General features: G+C 43.9%; 2 protein-coding genes and 1 long non-coding RNA gene across 13 annotated transcripts in view; 1 reads left to right on the top strand and 2 right to left on the bottom strand.

Moving 5' to 3' along the window:
* The first annotated feature begins 1,908 nt into the window (after positions 1–1,908).
* Positions 1,909–9,508, top strand: mfap3l (microfibril associated protein 3 like). 3 transcript variants are annotated; one of them, XM_004570693.6, is made up of 3 exons: positions 1,909–2,174; positions 3,712–4,112; positions 7,642–9,508. In XM_004570693.6, exons 2-3 carry the CDS (start codon positions 3,845–3,847, stop codon positions 8,514–8,516), a joined length of 1,143 nt encoding a protein of 380 aa, XP_004570750.2. In that variant the 5' UTR covers positions 1,909–2,174; positions 3,712–3,844; the 3' UTR covers positions 8,517–9,508. The 3 variants fall into 3 exon arrangements, with proteins under 3 accessions (XP_004570750.2, XP_076737816.1, XP_004570748.2); XM_076881701.1 differs by having other exon boundaries at positions 1,909–2,265; XM_004570691.6 differs by having other exon boundaries at positions 1,909–2,308.
* Positions 9,509–10,072: 564 nt separating this feature from the next.
* Positions 10,073–12,641, bottom strand: LOC101485149 (uncharacterized). Its single transcript, XR_013096846.1, has 2 exons — positions 11,670–12,641; positions 10,073–11,587 (listed from the first exon to the last, which is right to left on the bottom strand). It is a non-coding gene; the product is annotated as an uncharacterized LOC101485149 (long non-coding RNA).
* A 993-nt stretch (positions 12,642–13,634) lies between these two features.
* clcn3 (chloride channel 3) overlaps positions 13,635–16,909 on the bottom strand; it is a 43,195-nt gene continuing 39,920 nt past the window's right edge. For 8 of the 9 annotated variants that reach the window (XM_004570682.6, XM_012924506.4, XM_004570688.5 and 5 more), the window contains one exon: positions 13,635–15,927. In XM_004570682.6, the coding sequence (XP_004570739.2) occupies positions 15,745–15,927 (183 nt within the window). In that variant the 3' untranslated portion in view covers positions 13,635–15,744. The remainder of the gene's footprint in view (positions 15,928–16,909) is intronic. The other variant, XM_012924507.4, reaches the window with a different exon arrangement.

The raw sequence follows: 16,909 nt of genomic DNA, 5'->3' as shown, positions 1-16,909 counted from the left end.
TTTTGTTGTATTTTTTTTTGAGTCTGTTTGTAGTTTGCTGCTCAGGGATTGGTGCAGATGATAAAATCAGATCATATTGCAGGTGGCCTGATCTGATTTCACTTTACAAAGTAATTGGTGTGGTTCTTACATAGTGCTTTTCTACTCTGAGCACTCAAAGCGCTTTAGAAAACTTGCCTCATTCACACCAGTGCTTTTTCTACGCTTGTTCTAGCTAACATTCACACACATCCATAGCAACTTGAGGATAGTATCTTGCCCAAGGATATTTGGTATGCAAAGTGGAGGGACCTGAGAGCTGGTCAGGTTCAGGTGGAGTCATGAACAATTCAGCACCGACTCGTCTTCCTCTTCATCCTTTTTTCTAAAGTCTGCTGGCTCTCACATAACAGCACCTGCTGACAACAGCAACAACAGGGTCTATCTGTTTGGTGGGAACTGTTTTCTTCTCCTTTGTACAGACTTTCTGCCCCCGCTGTGTTAATATGTAGCAGTCTGAAGTGTTTGTGTACTGCTCAAACATTCATCTGGAAAGGAGGACGGGGTCAGCGAGGTGGCTTAGATACAAGACTGTTAACACTTTACCCCTCTCACTGCAGTCGTGGATGAAGCGTTCAAATTTGAATGCAAAGATTTCTGTAAATACCAGGATGGGAATCTGAACAACAACTGAAGAGGAGCAACTGTGAAGAGGTCTCTCTTTGAATGTGTTTCAGTCAACAGTAACTTTAAAACCGAAGCAGTGCCCCAGATTTGTTTGGTAGAATGTGAAACATTAACACAGAAATGGATGAAAGCACCAAAATCCTCTCTAGAGCAGAAAAGTTGAAATTCTCTTAAAGTTACTGAATAAACTTTTGTTTTGTTTTTACTTTGAAACAATAAAAACAACCGTCCACACAAGCTAAAACACACACCACCTCCTTAACCTCCACAGCTTCTATACATAGATGAAGCATTGACTTAATTATTGACTGCCTGCTGAGGTTCTGGCATATAACGTCAATCCCCGACTCGCGCTGTGGCTTCAGGGTCTCCTTTTATCAGGCCTGGTAAACAGAATAACAGCCTGTACAGGCTGAATGACCCTGGCCGGGTCTAAATTTAGAGCAGCCTTTATTCTGCCTTTAATTGTTTCAAAAGGAAGCTGGCACTGTGATCCACATACAGTCTTTTCCTTGAACGGCCTTTTAGAATGTGTTTTCACCACAGCCCATTTACCTCTTACTATAGGCCTACGCTGTAATGCAGACATGCACAAAATAACCTACTTAGTGTGCCATGCTATTAAATGCCACAAGGCTTTATGTGAGCGAGGTTATCAGTCTTTTGCACTGGAAAGCTGTTCAGACCTTACTTCTGTCCTCGTGGGAGTCTGGAGGCCGGGCTGCATAAACATGCAGCAGTTATATCCTGTGTGAGGAAGGATAAACGAGGCTCCAGCACTGATGCTCACAGGTGTGTTGTGTATTAAAGCTTCCAATTAATATCTTACTTCGTGTGTCTAGGTTTGTCTGATCTATCTGAAAGTAAACCATGTAAACACAAGTATCATTTTAAATCAGCCCATGGTGCTTAATTTTTAATTAAATTTAAAAAATCTACATTTTTTAAACCTGTTTTGTGTATTAACTTGTGGCTTTTTGTGGTTTAACTTGTCAAGCTCAAGTTAACATAATTTCCAATATCTTCCCTGCCTTGTGTAAGCTGCTAATAAATTAACCAGAGAGCATAAGAGAACCGGTTTAGTGATGGTTTGGATAAGTTGAAGTACTGGCAGCATATTAGCGGTATTAGATCGTATTGCACTGCACCAGTATTTGTTCATGTGTTGCATTTTTCCCACCCTCTGCGCACCCCACGTGATCAAAAATCAAGCAAAGAATGTTAAAATGGATTAAGTTATAGAAACCATGTCACAAATATTCTTTTATTGTATAAAGTGAGAATTGAGTTTGAGTCTGGCAGCCATCTGTACAGGCAGGGCAACCCAAGCAACTGGGCGACGTTGCCTCCCTCCGTGCCTTGAAGCAGCTCAGTCGTCGTTTGCAGAGCGAGCTGTCAGCGGTCCGATGAGGAGGACGATGATGCCCGAGCAGAAATAGCACAGCGATAACCGCCGACTATGGTAGTTTCTACCAAACTTTCGAGGTGAAACAGCGGCCGACCATGATGTGAGTATGAAGCCCGAGTTTTATTAGCGGGGGAGTCGCGGATTTTGCCGTTTTTAGGACCGTTTATCCGCCGCCGCTGCCATTGTCAACGGTAAGGACCGGCTTGCTGGACCGCTTGGCTCTCCGCCGAGGAGGTAACGTTGCAGCATTACCCGGTGTCTTTTCAGCTATTTGTTTCTCCTCTTTTGGTCCAGTAACGTTGACAATTTAACTGTAGCGATACATGAAATGAACCCTCGTCCTGTGTAAACAGTCTGCGGTGGCACAGTTCTGGAAGGGTCCCCATACATATATCTGCTGTCCAGCACGTAGCCGGGCCCCACGCCCTTGTTTTATTTTATTTTATCCTCAAGCACAGTTTAAAATCTTAACAGCTCAACCACACATGACTAATATCCGCATTGACATATCTGTATTCTACCTAATTGATAAAGTAATGTAGGTAACGTTATTTTTGTCGGAGGGACTTTACGTGTGACAGCGGAAAATAGCCGGAGCCCACACACAGCTCCGTTATGTGGCAGTCTCCCTTTGTTTTCATACTAATCGAGCCCAAAGATGCGGTTGTAACGCAAAGCAAGGCTGCCTATATGGATAAAACGTTAAAAAAACAACAACAACATTGTTAATCGTAGTTGTTGTTAAGCTGTACTATGTGCGTTATATCTGTCTGATGTAACACTACCAGCCTTTAGCTGGAATATTAGCTCGATGTCAGCTTCAGACTAGCAAAAATGCTGCCGTTTGATGTTGCTAACTTTGAAGTCTATGAATGAACATTTAACGGTGTTTTAGAGAGGATTTCTGTGTGACTGGCTCAGATGCGGATGCAGTTTATTGCAGTGGAAGCTGATTGAACAGTAGATACCGTTAACCCTGCGAGACATAAAGGAAATGGGTGATTAGTGTAATAACAGCAGCAGTGGTCAAAAATATGGTATTTACCGGAATAAGAACGCAGTGTAGGGGAAGTAACTGCGAGGTTGCAGGGTTAAGATTGTTGTCACTTTAAATCTAGCACAGAAACAGAATCTGCTGCAGGTTATTAAACATGGAGTGCGTTTCTTCATAGTGTATATAAAGCAAAGTGCTGGGCCACACCTCATAATCTTTGAATTCAGGTGGTTAAAATCAACCCTGAGTGGTGTTATTGGAGCGTGGGAGCCTTTAGGAACCACAGCAACTCACCCACAAAGTCCCAGATACAGTTACGGAGCGGGGTCGCTGAGTGCTGAGGGATGTGGCATAGGCATTAACATCAGCACAAACACTGCCCTGGGAGCTTTGAGGCCAAGGAGCTCTTGTAGGAGCAATATGCAGGTGGCCCAGTACTTTTGTCCATATAGTGTAATTGTAAATGGATACTTTTAGATCTTAGATCTTTGTGTGAACAAAATTCAAATGTAAAAACGTAATCCTGTCTCACAGAAGTGTATTAACCTATGGTTGGAGTTCTAGTTATCAAAACATCTGATTATTATTAGTTTGTTCCTGGGCTGTCTCTAATTATTGCATGCCCCTCACTTTCTTGCTTCAGTGAGATACTTCATGGACCTGAGCTGAATACCAAATTACCCTCAAGCATCACGAGATAGCCAGTCTGCAGGATGGAGTCCCTGGAGGAATGACAGTTTCGTCCCCCTTGGGTAACAAACCTTCAGCTAGAGAAAATGAACTGGGCCGGTGGATTCGTTTTTCTGGTCCTGGTGTTCTTCGTCGCCTCGCAAACTGCCGGGGCCTCACAGCTTAACGCAGACGGAAACTACACGGAAACCGGTAACGCGACAGACGGAGGATCTGTCCCCGCTGTGTTCACAAGCGTGAGCCAGATAATTGCCCGAGAGGGGAGCTGCACACTGATTGATTGCAATGTCACTGGAGACCCATTCCCCAGCGTTCAGTGGTTCAACTCCCACGGTCACCGGGTGGACACAAGCGGTGAGATAGACTTTTTTTAAAATTCATTATAAACCTGGTTTCCTGCTCTCACTTTCCTATTATAAAATGATCACATTAAAGCAGCCCACTGAAGTGAGTGGTTCCTGACTGTTTTTCTTTTTGCAGTGACATTTTTATTTACTTGCAGCATCATCATTGTTACCACATGAGTTTAGGGTGATTTTCTTAATTGGAGTAAGTTAACGAGGACTTAGAAATCAGCATAAACACTACAGGTTTCTCCCCACGGGAGCTTGTGCTGTGGGCTTTAAACATTCTGAGCAGTCATCGTAAGAATCTAAAGACCAGAAGCGTTGCTGGCTCTGTATTCAAAGAGGAGTCTGACTTGTGTTCCTGGGGGGATTGTGGCCCAATTATTCTCCATTTTGTCTGGCAGCAGTGATTATTCTTTTTCTGATGGATGGTCTGTGTCAATTAGATTCAGGAAGCCTTAAACTAGTGATTTTCTTTCGAGCCCACTATCCTTTTGTCTGTGATCCACCTTAGTAGAAACAGGGAGGGAGCAGTGGTTTGTTGTTTTCGCGATCCTCCTGAGCCGACCTGTTGAAACCTGCAGTTGAGAGCGAGAGAAAGAGAAGCCGCAGTTGTTATTATGACCTACAAACCCAGAAGTGCGTCTGTACCCACCACTCAGCTTTTCCCTTGGGTTACACTCAGGAATATAATTAGGGGCAGATAGACTTTCCCATAGCTGGCAGTACTTCACTGAGCAATAAACGTAGCAGAGTCACTAACCTGGATCCTGTAAAACGAAGCCAGTTCATCATACCCAGGACATATTTCTGTTATCAGGTCTCACTTACTGTAACATTACCAGTCAAACTGTCACAAGAAGCTGGTTATCGACTCGAAAAGTCTACCCAGGGTTTATCAGTCTAGCTGCCAACACTTTCAAATGAAAGAGGGGTGACGTTAGCAGTACCTGGCCAATCAGAAACACGCACAGATCTGCTGGTGAAAGTTCTATGCATGCTTTTTACAAAGATAAAGGGAGCAGATGTGGGTGTGCGAGAGGAAAAGGGCTGTATGAATGTGTGTGTCTGGCTTTATCAAAGGATAAGTGAAGGTCCAAAAGTACATATGTGTCCTGTTTATGATTAAGGTTAAAAGAACAAAAACTATTTTCAAACAATTAAAACTGATGCTCATCTGGGAACAATAGCGACTTTTAGACCCAATTTAAAAAACCAAACCTTAAACCTTCTTACTAACTCAGCGCTAAGATCTGAGGGATACTCCAGGAATAGTGCCTTTCCCTAGAGCTGATTGATCAGTAGTTTTGTACCTGTTGATCTCTTATTTTAAACAGAACATGCTCAAGAGCAGGTGGCGTGTGAAGCAAGAGTAAAACACCCAAGGTTAACCCTGAAGTTCCCTCGATAAGCCCCACATCCTACTTGGTAGCACAGGCTTCTGCAGTTTGTTAGCTCGTAGTACTCGGCAGCACATCAGTCATTTTATAATCTGGTGGTGGTGATAAAATTAGAAATGCTCGCCTCCACATGAAAAAGGCGGATGGGCGGGACACTGTTTGCCGGCCAGGCTACATTTCCTGAATGCCCATTCATCCTTCTCCTCCGGAGGATAGCAGTGTGGGAAATTGATCGTGATTGCCGAGTAGAAAGGAGCAGAAGTGGTTTTTAGACCTCATACTGCAGATTTGTAAAAGCCCTCTGTGATTTCTGTCCATCTCTTGCTCCCACACAGTAGAGACAGTGAGTAGCTGGGGAGGAGGTGAATGCACTAAAACGTTGCTCTGTGGGGGAAACATGCAGCAAATAGGGTCGTTAAAAACAACTTTCAGCCAAAGGTAGAAAACGGTAATAACTCAGGAATGTTAACTGCATCTGCAGAAAGACTGCAGAGCGACTACAACGCACCTGCGCTGTGCTGGGCTGCAAAACCTTATCAGACAAGCATCTCTTAAGCTGAGCTCAGCACAAAGATTGGAATCAGGTTGAAACAACAAACTTTGTTTGGTCTGTAAGTAACAATATCTCCACCAGCACCTGGTACCACCTGGTATGTGGTACCTCACTAACAAGCACGTCTTTGGACTGTGAGAGGAAGTCGTCTGCTTCTCCATCACTCACTAGAATAGCTCATGAGGGTGAGAACAGCAGGCATCGAGTGCTTTTCTCCTTTCCCTTTAAACCACACACAGGTGTTAACAGCACCACTCTGACTCCAGGCAGTTTCTCAGCTAAAACAGCCACTTCACTATTCTAATGAGAACTGATACAGAACCAGCAAACATTTAGGCTACACACACACACACACACACACCCTGTATGAATCGCTCTGCCATGGATTTGACTGTAAACCACATTTTAATTAAGCACTTCTCGAGTTACCTCCTGTGCTGCCTGACAGGTGCTGTTAGTTATCTGTCACCACAACTGGTGGCCAACCCTGTGACTGAGGTTATCAAATGTAGGCTAGCAGGGAACCAAACTTTATAGATGACGTCATTACCCGTGATCTGTTTACAAGTGGGTAAACAGATCGCTTGTGTGCCGATCAGTGCTGGAAACCTCAGCACATCGAGACATGTTTAAATATTGAAAGCATGGCAGGAACACTAAGGTCACTTCAGCTCTGCGCTCACACGCACATATGCAAACCACATGTTACCTTAAAACGAGTCAGTTCATTTATCTCATTAACATGTAGCACTGTTGACTTCAGCATAGAGGTAAATAAGAGAGTGCCGATGCTTTAAAGGACTTTCTGTACAGTAACAGGACAGGCATGAAGATAAAACGCCGTGTTTTTCTGAGCGGACGGATTCTAAAACGCAGAGTGAGAAGGAATAAAAAAACAAAGTGCTCCTATTCAAAAGCAGCAGCTGCAGAAACACAGCTGAGGAGAGGTTACAGCAGACTCGCAGAGCAGGGAGACTGATGCATTAAGAGGATTTTCAGGGTTTAAACTCTGACTTCAGTAGGCCGTGTTGTACCACTGAGTGGTCATGATTCTAAATCTGGTCAGGATGTCCAGTTTCTGCTAAAACTAATGACGGGATTTTCTTTCTGCGTGGTCTAAAATGTTTGGCAACCGCGAAGACGTCTCAGTCGGAGCTGCTGTAATAAAATGATTTTTAACCAGATTTTTTGATTGGGATTTAGTTTACTCCAACATAGCAGACAGCTTTTCTTATTAAATGATAGAAGATAAAAATGTCTACATTTCTGTCAAACAAGGTAACAGAGTCATTGCCTTGAATAGACAAAGACCATTTGTGCCCATAAGTCACTTCTCAGAGGCTCAGTGCAGGCCAGGAAAAAGCTCATGTTGTTGGCTCAGTCGGTTAGGATAACACAGCCATGACCAAAATAACTTCCAAGGAACCGAATCTGCACATTAACAGGGAAAAGCAGCAGCAGTGACACAGTCAAATCCTCCAAACTCATTTCAAACAGATGGGCCACAAAAACAAAAATCCTGATTCTTTACAAGTTTTTTTATTCCATGTTTTACACATTCGTGACCTTCTCTGTGTCTGCAGGAGGGAAGTGGTCGCTGCTCGACAACGGTGTCCTCAACATCACTGGCATTGAGTTCGCGGACCGTGGGAAGTACACCTGCATGGCGTCCAACGCGTACGGCAGCTCCAACTGCACGGTGACGCTGCGCGTGGTGTTCACCAACGGCGACATGGGCGTGTACTACATGGTGGTGTGCCTGGTCACCTTCACCATCATCATGATCTTGAACGTCACACGCCTCTGCATGATGAGCAGCCACCTGAAGAAGACGGAGAAAGCCATCAACGAGTTCTTCCGCACCGAAGGCGCAGAGAAGCTGCAGAAGGCCTTTGAGATCGCCAAGAGGATCCCCATCATCACCTCGGCCAAGACGCTGGAGCTCGCCAAGGTGACGCAGTTCAAGACCATGGAGTTTGCGCGGTACATCGAGGAGCTGGCCCGGAGCATCCCGCTGCCCCCACTCATCATGAACTGCCGCACCTTCATGGAGGAGATCCTGGAGGTGGTGGGGGTGGAGGAGATGAGGCACACCTTCCTCAGGCAGGCTCCCGACGGACGCCGGCTCCCCTCCATCGGGGTGAGAGATGTCTTCACAATCCTGCAGGAGAGGGAGCGGGGACGCAGCGAGTCACCCGCCGCCGATTCCGACAACTCCTCCGATCACGAGCAGCCGCAGCACATCGCCATCCAGGTGTCGGTCCACCCGCCACTCGTTGTCGGCGGGTACAGCGAGGAAGCCGCAGAGCAGCCAGAGGCTACGGCGTCCCCGTCCCCGCCGCCGTCTTCTCTTCACCACAATGAGCAGCCCGAGGACACCGAGGAGGTCGCTGCCGCCGACGAACCGGTGGCAAGCAAGACCCCAACATGCCAGGTGTTCTACGAGAGCCACGTGTGACGAACTGTGGCGAGCTCCGGAGAGACGATACGTTACCCTGCTATGCATTTCCACTTGAAAAAGGTCCATAAACATTTGTAAGTTCACATTTTGAAGAGAAACAATCAGTTGTATTTATCGTTTGTGAACAATCTCTCTAAACCTCTGCAGGCTCATCTACTGAAAATCAATCAAAAGGAGACTCTGGGTGCTTGAATGTATCCGGGCGGAGGAATATCAGTGTAAATGTAACAAGCAAAGCATTGTAAACGGGCATTTCCTGTGTTCTTATTTAAAGAGTTGTGGGGATTTTTCAGTTGGTAGTTTCTTACAGTGCTAGGGGTTTTTAACGACATACTTCAGAAATCTGCCTCAAGCTGCTCTGCGTGCTCTTGTTTTCGGATTGTGAAAGCGAGCTTCCTAGATCCACTCCAGAATTCACATCCAGCTACTGTCACAGCCTACAGATGCATGCCGGACTCTAGGAGCAATAGCCGACAGTCCGACTGCTTACTCATGATTGTACAAGCTCTCTGCATCTCTAACAACATGGAAGTAAGCGAGGAGAGAGAGCACACACACACTGGGTGGAGCTTAGATCTGTTTCCTTTAAAATACTTTGAGTATTTTTATTATTACTGCCCATTTTGTGCTGTGATTTTTGTTTCTTAGTCATTTTTATCTTCTTACTAAGACTAGTGTCTTGTTTTCGCTTGAGTAGAGAAGAGCAGCTTCGCTTCCTTTGTGATTTTATTTTAATTTGACTCCTGACCCGATTTCTGCGTCTTCGTCTTGCTTCTGCAGAAGCTTTACAGTACAGTCGTATTTCTGCTGCATGTTGGGATTTTAGACATCTTTCTCTGGGACTGAAATGACTCCTTTTGTTTGGCCCTTCGCTTGGCTTACGGTCCAGTCTGTGGCAGATATGAGTGGGCGATGTTCTGCTTCTTCTGGTGCTCTTCGATGCTTCTCTTTTGTAGTGGAATAAAATGAAAGTGCTGTGCTTAAAATGATTCCACAGTTTGGTCTGATGTCTGTTTTTCATTATCAGTCATGAAGTTGGCATATTAAATGGAACTTATTATGCTCATTTCCAGCTATTACAGCAGCTTTGCATGATTCACAGTTCAAAGTAATCATTTATCACAAGTAACCCTGTATGAAATAAGCCATTATTAGCACCTCTCCATTTACACCAGTAGTTCTCAGCTTTTTCTGGTGTTTCCTTTTTTCCCAACAAGCAAAAGGTTCCTGGTTCAATTGTAGGAGGAGACAAAGTCTTTGGGGTTGTATCAGAAAGAGCATCCAGTGTAACATGACAAAAACAAAACAAAAACATGGAGCTGTGCTGACCTCTTGTGACAAAAATGGAACAGTCATCTTACTTCTGATTGGCTGAGAGAAGAGAAGCTAAAGCATCAAGTGGCTGCAACTATGCCCTTTAATAATACACTAACAAGGCTTATTTTGAGCCATGACTCATGTAAAGTTACTCTAGTAGAATCAAGAATAAAAATCTAAGATGGAAGTGGGAGTAGCTGACCTTTAAAAGCTGAATAAAGACAAAACAAGTTGCATTGAAGTTTTGGTCCTTTTATTCTTTTTCACTGCAGTCCAATAACAAACCATTCAAGGTCTGCTTTTTCCTCAGCTTGAAATCGTATGCTCCCGAAGGCATTCATGTGAAGGGCGTTAATAATGCAAGTTAGACCTTTTTGTGTAATGGCTGTGGTAGCCATGGCTACGAGGCTGTGCCAGACACAGGTGATGGAGGAAACAGATCTCCTGAGGAGAGAAAAAAATAAAATAAGTCTCATTTCTTTCAGAATGCAGGTGAACAGCAGCACATTCATTCAAACAACAAACCCACAAACTGAGAAGCTGCACACAAAATGTTCACACAGCTAATCCGATGTTAATATGGATTTAGGTGAGAAAGCCCTGTTTGTTTCTGAATCTGCAAGAGGATCAGACACCGTTTTGTGAATAGAGGTGAACAGGGAAAGGACAGAGTCATGAATGATAGATGTGTAAGTGGATCGCTGTCAGGTCGCTGAGACACTGGGCAGGGACTGCTCACAGAAGCTGGTCCATCTCTGGGAAACCTGAACCTCTCAAACTCAACCCCATTCCTGCGTTTGGGACAACATTATAAGACTTCCTGTCTGCACTAATTAGCTTCTGCTAGTCTGAGGACAAGAGATAAATCACAAAGTGCAGTGCGAATAAACAAATGTCTCGATCTGAGAGAAGCCTTTTCTGTTTCAGCAGCAGGCTGTTGCATTACACCTAAAGGGAACCTCAGACGCTTCAGTAAGACACGAGTTCATTTTAGGCTTGAAATCCTTTTTTAACATCACAAAAAAAGCAATTAATATCTGTTTTACAAACATGTATAAACAGAAATGACTTCACGTCTCAGATTTCTTACAATATGACTGAGCAGTTGTTGAGAAAGCTGCAACCACAGAGATTATTAGGAGAGACTGAATGAGAGAGAAGATGTTTCATACCGTCTATGCACAGCAAATCATCAGTGGAAGAATCATCAGTGGAAACCTATTAGCTGTTTGTTCTGTCCTGCCACACACACACACACAGTGTCAGCGTGTCCTTGGAGGAAAGTGGGGTAAGATGAGCCAGTGGGTAAGTAGATCCACCCTAAATTTAGGTGACATTTCCTGTTTCAACTGGCTCTGGAGGAAGAACCTGATAAAGTGGATAACATTCTTTTTTAAACAAGATTTTCTTTGCATCATCAGTTGCATATCAAATTCTGCTTTTATCTTAGATTATATACAGTAAAGTTATACCACAGCTGCCAGATGTGCCACATCTGTGTCAACAATATGGCAAATTATGGCTGTGGAGCAACATGAGAACAGAGAGTGAGTGCGTGCCTATCCATGCTAATGTTTCTAAGTGCCCGAATAAACAACGTGCAAAGCAGGGTGGAGAGTATTTGCACAGCATTTGACTACAAACAATAATGAAATCCTTACGTTTACAGTAAGTGATAGCTCGGCCTGCAGGTTCTTCCTCTGGCAAAGACCACAAGATTGCAACCACAACTCCGAAGAAAACCTGATGACCTGAAATACAAAGCAGCCATTACATGAAAGGAAAAGAGACAGCAAATCAAGAGTTACACTCACTGGACAGTTTATTAGGTACCTTCATGGTCCATGTTGGCATGACAGCATCACACATCTATGATTTGAATCTCCTCTTCTTCCGCATCTCAAAGCTGCTCTATCACACTGAGATCTGGAGACTGTGGAGGTTGTTTGAGTTGAGTGAACTCATTATGTTCAAGAAACCAGTTTGATCTGAGCTTTCTGACATGGTGTGTTGTCCTGCTCGAAGCAGCCATCAGATGGTGCACTGTGGTCATAAAGGGATTGACATGACTGGCATTAATACTCAGGCAGGCTGTGGTTTTTAAATGATGCCCAGTTAGTACCGAGGGGCTCAAAGTTTGCCAAGAAAATATAAGCTTCCACACTCAACTGATTATGTGAAGATGTTATGGGAAAAGGAGGGAGGGATGTGTATTTCTAGGGAAGAATGGACTCAGATGTGGGAATGGCAATGGAGGAGCACTTCCTCCAAAAGCTGGAGGGAGTTCGGATGGAAAACTCTGATAAGGTTCTTTATCACTCCATGTCAAAAGGCTCACTATGATGGGAATCCTCCCGTGTGCTGGCGAAACTGTGGATACCAAGGAGCCCATCATACCCATATTATGTGGGACTGTCCTGTGCTACGGACTTACTGGAAAGACATTCATGGTATATTACAAGGCATTTTTAACTGTACATTCCCTCAGGATATGAAGACAATTTTTTTTGGCTGTATACCGCAGAACTGGTCCAAAAGTGACATATGTCTGTTAAGAGCTTTATTGGTTGCAAGTAAGAAATGTATAACAAAGAAATGGTCCTCGCAAGACATACCGACTTTGTCATTATGGTGGGAAATTACGTTAGAGATATATAGGATGGAGGAAGTAACAGCTCATGTTAATGACAGGATGGCCTGGTTCCATCTGTGCTGGGATAAGTGGGTCCAATACGTTAATACCTATAAACCGAATTTTCTCTTTAAAGCTTGAAACCACCAATTTAGTTAATTGTTTACTCCCGACAGAGCTTTCTCCTTTTATTTTATATATATATATTTTTTTCCCTTTTTTTTTTTTTTTTTTTTTCTTTCTCTTTCTTTCTATCTGTCTTTCTTCTCGTTTTGTTTCGTTTTTCTCTTGTAAACTGTGTTAATTAATGCCTGTAATCATCTTTATGAGGTAATATTGTAGAAATAAAGAATATAAAAAAAAAAAAAAAAAAAAAAAAAAAGAAAATATCCCCAACATTATACCGCCACCAGCCTGGACTGATGATACAAGGCAGGATGGAGCCACGCTTTCATGCAATTGACACCAACTTCTAATCCTACCTTCTGAAAGTTCCAGAGACTCATCAGACCAGACGCCGTCTATTGTTGTCCAATTTTGGTGAACCTGTGAACTCAGTTTCCTGATCTTAGCTGACAGCAGTGGCAGCTGCTGCTGAAGCCCATCTGCTTCAAGATTCAACATTCAGAGATGCTCTTCTGCATCGTCTACTATGGTAACAATAGTTATTTGAGTTACTGCTGCCTGCCTTCAGCTTGAAGCAGTCTGCCCAAAATAAAATCCTCCAGAAAACTGCTGCTCACTGGATATTTTCCCGATGTGGGGAAAATCCCAGCAGTTTCTGTAACAATTATACCAGTGTCAGTTTAAACTTCAGTAGGTCGTCTTGATCACGTCCACATGAATAAATGTGTTGAGCTGCTGCCATGTGATTGGCTGATTAGATTTACAAGCAGTTGATCAGGTGTACCTGGTAACCTGTCGGTCAACAGGTGAATGGTTTGTATTTTATAGAGCACCTTTTTCTTTTTTGTAAGAATGAGTTTCTATTTTAATGAAAAGGGTAAATAAACTTTGTCTTCGTGGAAACTATAAAGTTTTCTGAAAAGTCTGTCTGATTCTAAAATCGAGGACTTTTGTGAGCTTCATGACAGCTAACAAGTGGAGCTCAACAACCTGACAACAAGCAAAACCTGCCGAGAACAAATCACACATCAGTCCTCGTGTGCAACTTGAATCTTTTTTTTTTTAATTTAAAACAAATTTTAATCTTTACAGGTTTTATTTTTAATATACAATCAAACAATTGTTGCAATCATACATGAAATTTATTATAGTAATGCACAACTCTATCCAGACTACCCATAAATAAAAAAAAGAGAAACAAAAAAAAGAAAAACATCGAGATCAGTATGAAACACAACGTTAGGCAACACCACAGGTAACAAAGACGATCCTGTCACACCACAGCAGGACAGTCACTGCAATGCAAAGACGGACACAGGAACACACACACCTCACTTCATTTCCCTTCATCGAGTGATGACGTTTGATTAAAAAAAAAAAAAAAAAAAGAGGGAGCAGAGAGATCGGGGTGTGAAAAGCCTAAAGAAAAAACAAAACAAAAAAAACTTGTGCCAGGCACTTGGCAGACGTGGGGAGAAAAGAAAGAAACCTGGTGTGATTGAAAGCGACAGACAGTTGCAGCCAGATGTTCTGCAGTATTATCCTCTACAACCTTGAAAACAATGCAGGGCAAAAAGCAAGCTTCATCCGAGGCGTTAGTGACATGTTAGACCCAACAAACACGCGTGGATTTAAGGTGGCGGCAGCTTTGGATCAGAGTACAAACTCTATATAAAAATCTCTCAAACTCCAACAACTGTAGTGCAGATAAAGTTGAATGTTTTTTAATTACCGTCTGCTGGCTTCATCTTCTAAAACGTGACAATTTACAGCTTCACAGCCTCTGAATGTTGGGACGAAGCACGTTTATTAAAAACACTGAGAATCTGTGGATCAAAGCATCGATCACGGAGTGCTGATCAGTTGATCTCTCTTTCTGTCAGTCTTTGTTGTGTAAATGAGTTTGGAGTGTTGAACGCCACCTGTGGGGGCTCAGACGATCAACTTTTACATATTCTATAATTATAAAAGGCGGGCTGAAGGTACGCGAGTCATGTTACTGATGAAGTTACTGATCACTTAAAGCAGACTTTGGAAATGATTGGAGAGCAATAATCTAAAGGTCACATGGGGAGAAACAAACTGCGATTCCACAAAACTCAACCTTTTTCCTTTTTCCCTTCCTTTTCTCTCGCTCTCTCTCACACACACACACACACTCTCTGTCTCACACACACACACAGACACACACACAGCACAAACTGGCTCAGAAATGGACGCACAGAGATCTTCACTTCTTCCCTCCTCACTGGGAACACGTTTGTTCTTGAAATACAGTACCGTCCTCTCTTCCTCGCACTCTCTCACACACACACACACACACACACACACACACGTCTCATTTTCACATGACCCAGGGAAGCAGCAGCGTGCCATGATGCGATCACAAGAGGCTGCCGTGTTTTCGGGGTGAGGAGCGTAAGATCATCCCCTCACTTCCGATGATAACCTGGCTGGAATGTAGTGGTGCTAACGACACGCACACACACACACACACACACACACACACACACACACACACACACACACACACACACACACACACACACACACACACACACACACACTTCACAGGTAAACAAGGTAATCTTCTGCAGGACGGACAGCTCAGGTGTGCGCAGGGGTGAGGGAAGTGAGTTGTTTTTATGTTGCTTTTTGTTTTAAACTTTATTTAAACGAGAGCCTGGAGGCTTCAAGGTCCCTCATCGCGTCCCTCATCAGCGGTTCATCCTGACCTTTGACCCCAGCCAGGCGGCATCCACCACAGAGGAGGGAGACAGTACAAGGGGGTGAGGCACGTGTAGAGTGCAAACGGGCGTAGCTGTACAGGTTTAGGGAGTCTTTTGTGTGTGTGTGTGTGTGTGTGTGTGTGTGTGTGTGTGTGTGTGTGTGTGTGTACAGCATGCATGAGTGAGGTGTCTGCGAGTGCAAAAGTGTGTGTGTAAAAAGTGCATTCCTTGTGTGTGTGCGTGCCTTCGACCCGTGACCTCATCGTGTCCTCGGCAGCCGGACGATGAGAACAAAGTCTCGTGTCATCGTCTTCTCCTCGGGTGGCCTGAAAGTCTCTGGAGGCCTCAGTCAATCAGTCAGTGAGGTTCAGGGTCTACAGCTGAAAACTAAAAACGAACAAACAAAAACGGGGTCCGCGTGTCAGAGACTGGAGCCGTTCAGGAGGCACACCTCTTCCTCCTCCTCCTCCTCCTCGTTGCCCCCTCCACCCCAGCCGTCCTGGAAAGAGCGGATCAGTTGAACATGATGGACTCTGGATCCTGATTTGCCATTTGAGCCATGTGACGAAGGATATCTTTTTTTGTGATAATACCAAGAAGCCGCCTGCAGAGGGAGACAAAGAGGGACAGAAGCATGAGGAGGTGGTGGTGGTGGTGTTGGTGGTTGGCAGCTGAAGTAAAGCAGGAAACAATAAAAACATCATGTTTTTGTTGGCAAAAACAGAATCGCATGGTTTAATTTTGGCTCTGGTATGACATTAATTATATGAATCTGTGTCAGAATGAGGCCAACAAAAGCACGAGTCCCTGAGGAAGCAAAAGTCAGCAGCAGGAGGTGGAAGAGGAAAAAGGCAGGTGAGAAACAGCACCCAGCTTCCCCCGCTTCAGACCCCTGCCACGGCCGTTTGAGATTTGCTGCTGAGCAAAAGGAGGAGCTGGATCCTTCAGAGGAGACAGGAAGCAGTGAACAGGAGTAAAGTCAGAGGAGCAGAGGAAGAGGCGGTGCCCATCACAGGAGTCGGGACATTTCTATCTTTTACCTTTTCTTTTTATTCAGTCCAATTTAAAGCTTTTGCAGTAAGATCACAGTGATGTGCAAAAGTCTCAAGCCAGCATCACTTCTTTATATTTTGTTTCCAAGCAGTCCGGCTTTTGTATTTTTTAAAGTGCTCTTGAGCAACAGTTCTCCAGTCTTTTTTGAAGGACTTTCAAAGTTTTTCATTGGATGCTTTTTCACTCATTTTCAGTCCTTGTACTTGACCATTTTCACAGGAATGCTTTGTTCGTTGGGCTGCGTAACACTGGTTCATCCTTTGATATTTTACAGGTTCATGATGTGCCTACACGTAATTGACAACTTGTATCTTTAGACACTTTGTTACTGCCTGTCACAAAAACACATCAATTGCTCCTGTTCTTTAAACCTGTGAGAAATATTTCTAATGTTTGACATTTTTCAAAGTGCTTTCTGTAACATCATTTTCATAATACGAAGCCCTGAATGTCTGACAGGTGACAGAGTCCCCGTTGGTAACCAGGCGACAGTGTCACATTAAAGGGCCGTTCACACAGGAAGTGACTCACAT

This window comes from Maylandia zebra, linkage group LG3 (genome assembly GCF_041146795.1).
Source record: "Maylandia zebra isolate NMK-2024a linkage group LG3, Mzebra_GT3a, whole genome shotgun sequence".
In the NCBI taxonomy this organism is placed as follows: domain Eukaryota; kingdom Metazoa; phylum Chordata; class Actinopteri; order Cichliformes; family Cichlidae; genus Maylandia; species Maylandia zebra.
Note: the sequence above shows the minus strand (reverse complement) of the source record. Positions and strands in the feature narration are given on the sequence as shown.

What these genes read in the sequence shown, in the direction of transcription:
- mfap3l (XM_004570693.6), top strand. Translation starts at nt 3,845, where the DNA reads ATGAACTGGGCCGGTGGATTCGTTTTTCTGGTCCTGGTGTTCTTCGTC. An exon ending in TCACCGGGTGGACACAAGCG is followed by an intron (nt 4,113 to 7,641) that starts GTGAGATAGACT and finishes CTGTGTCTGCAG; the next exon opens with GAGGGAAGTGGTCGCTGCTC.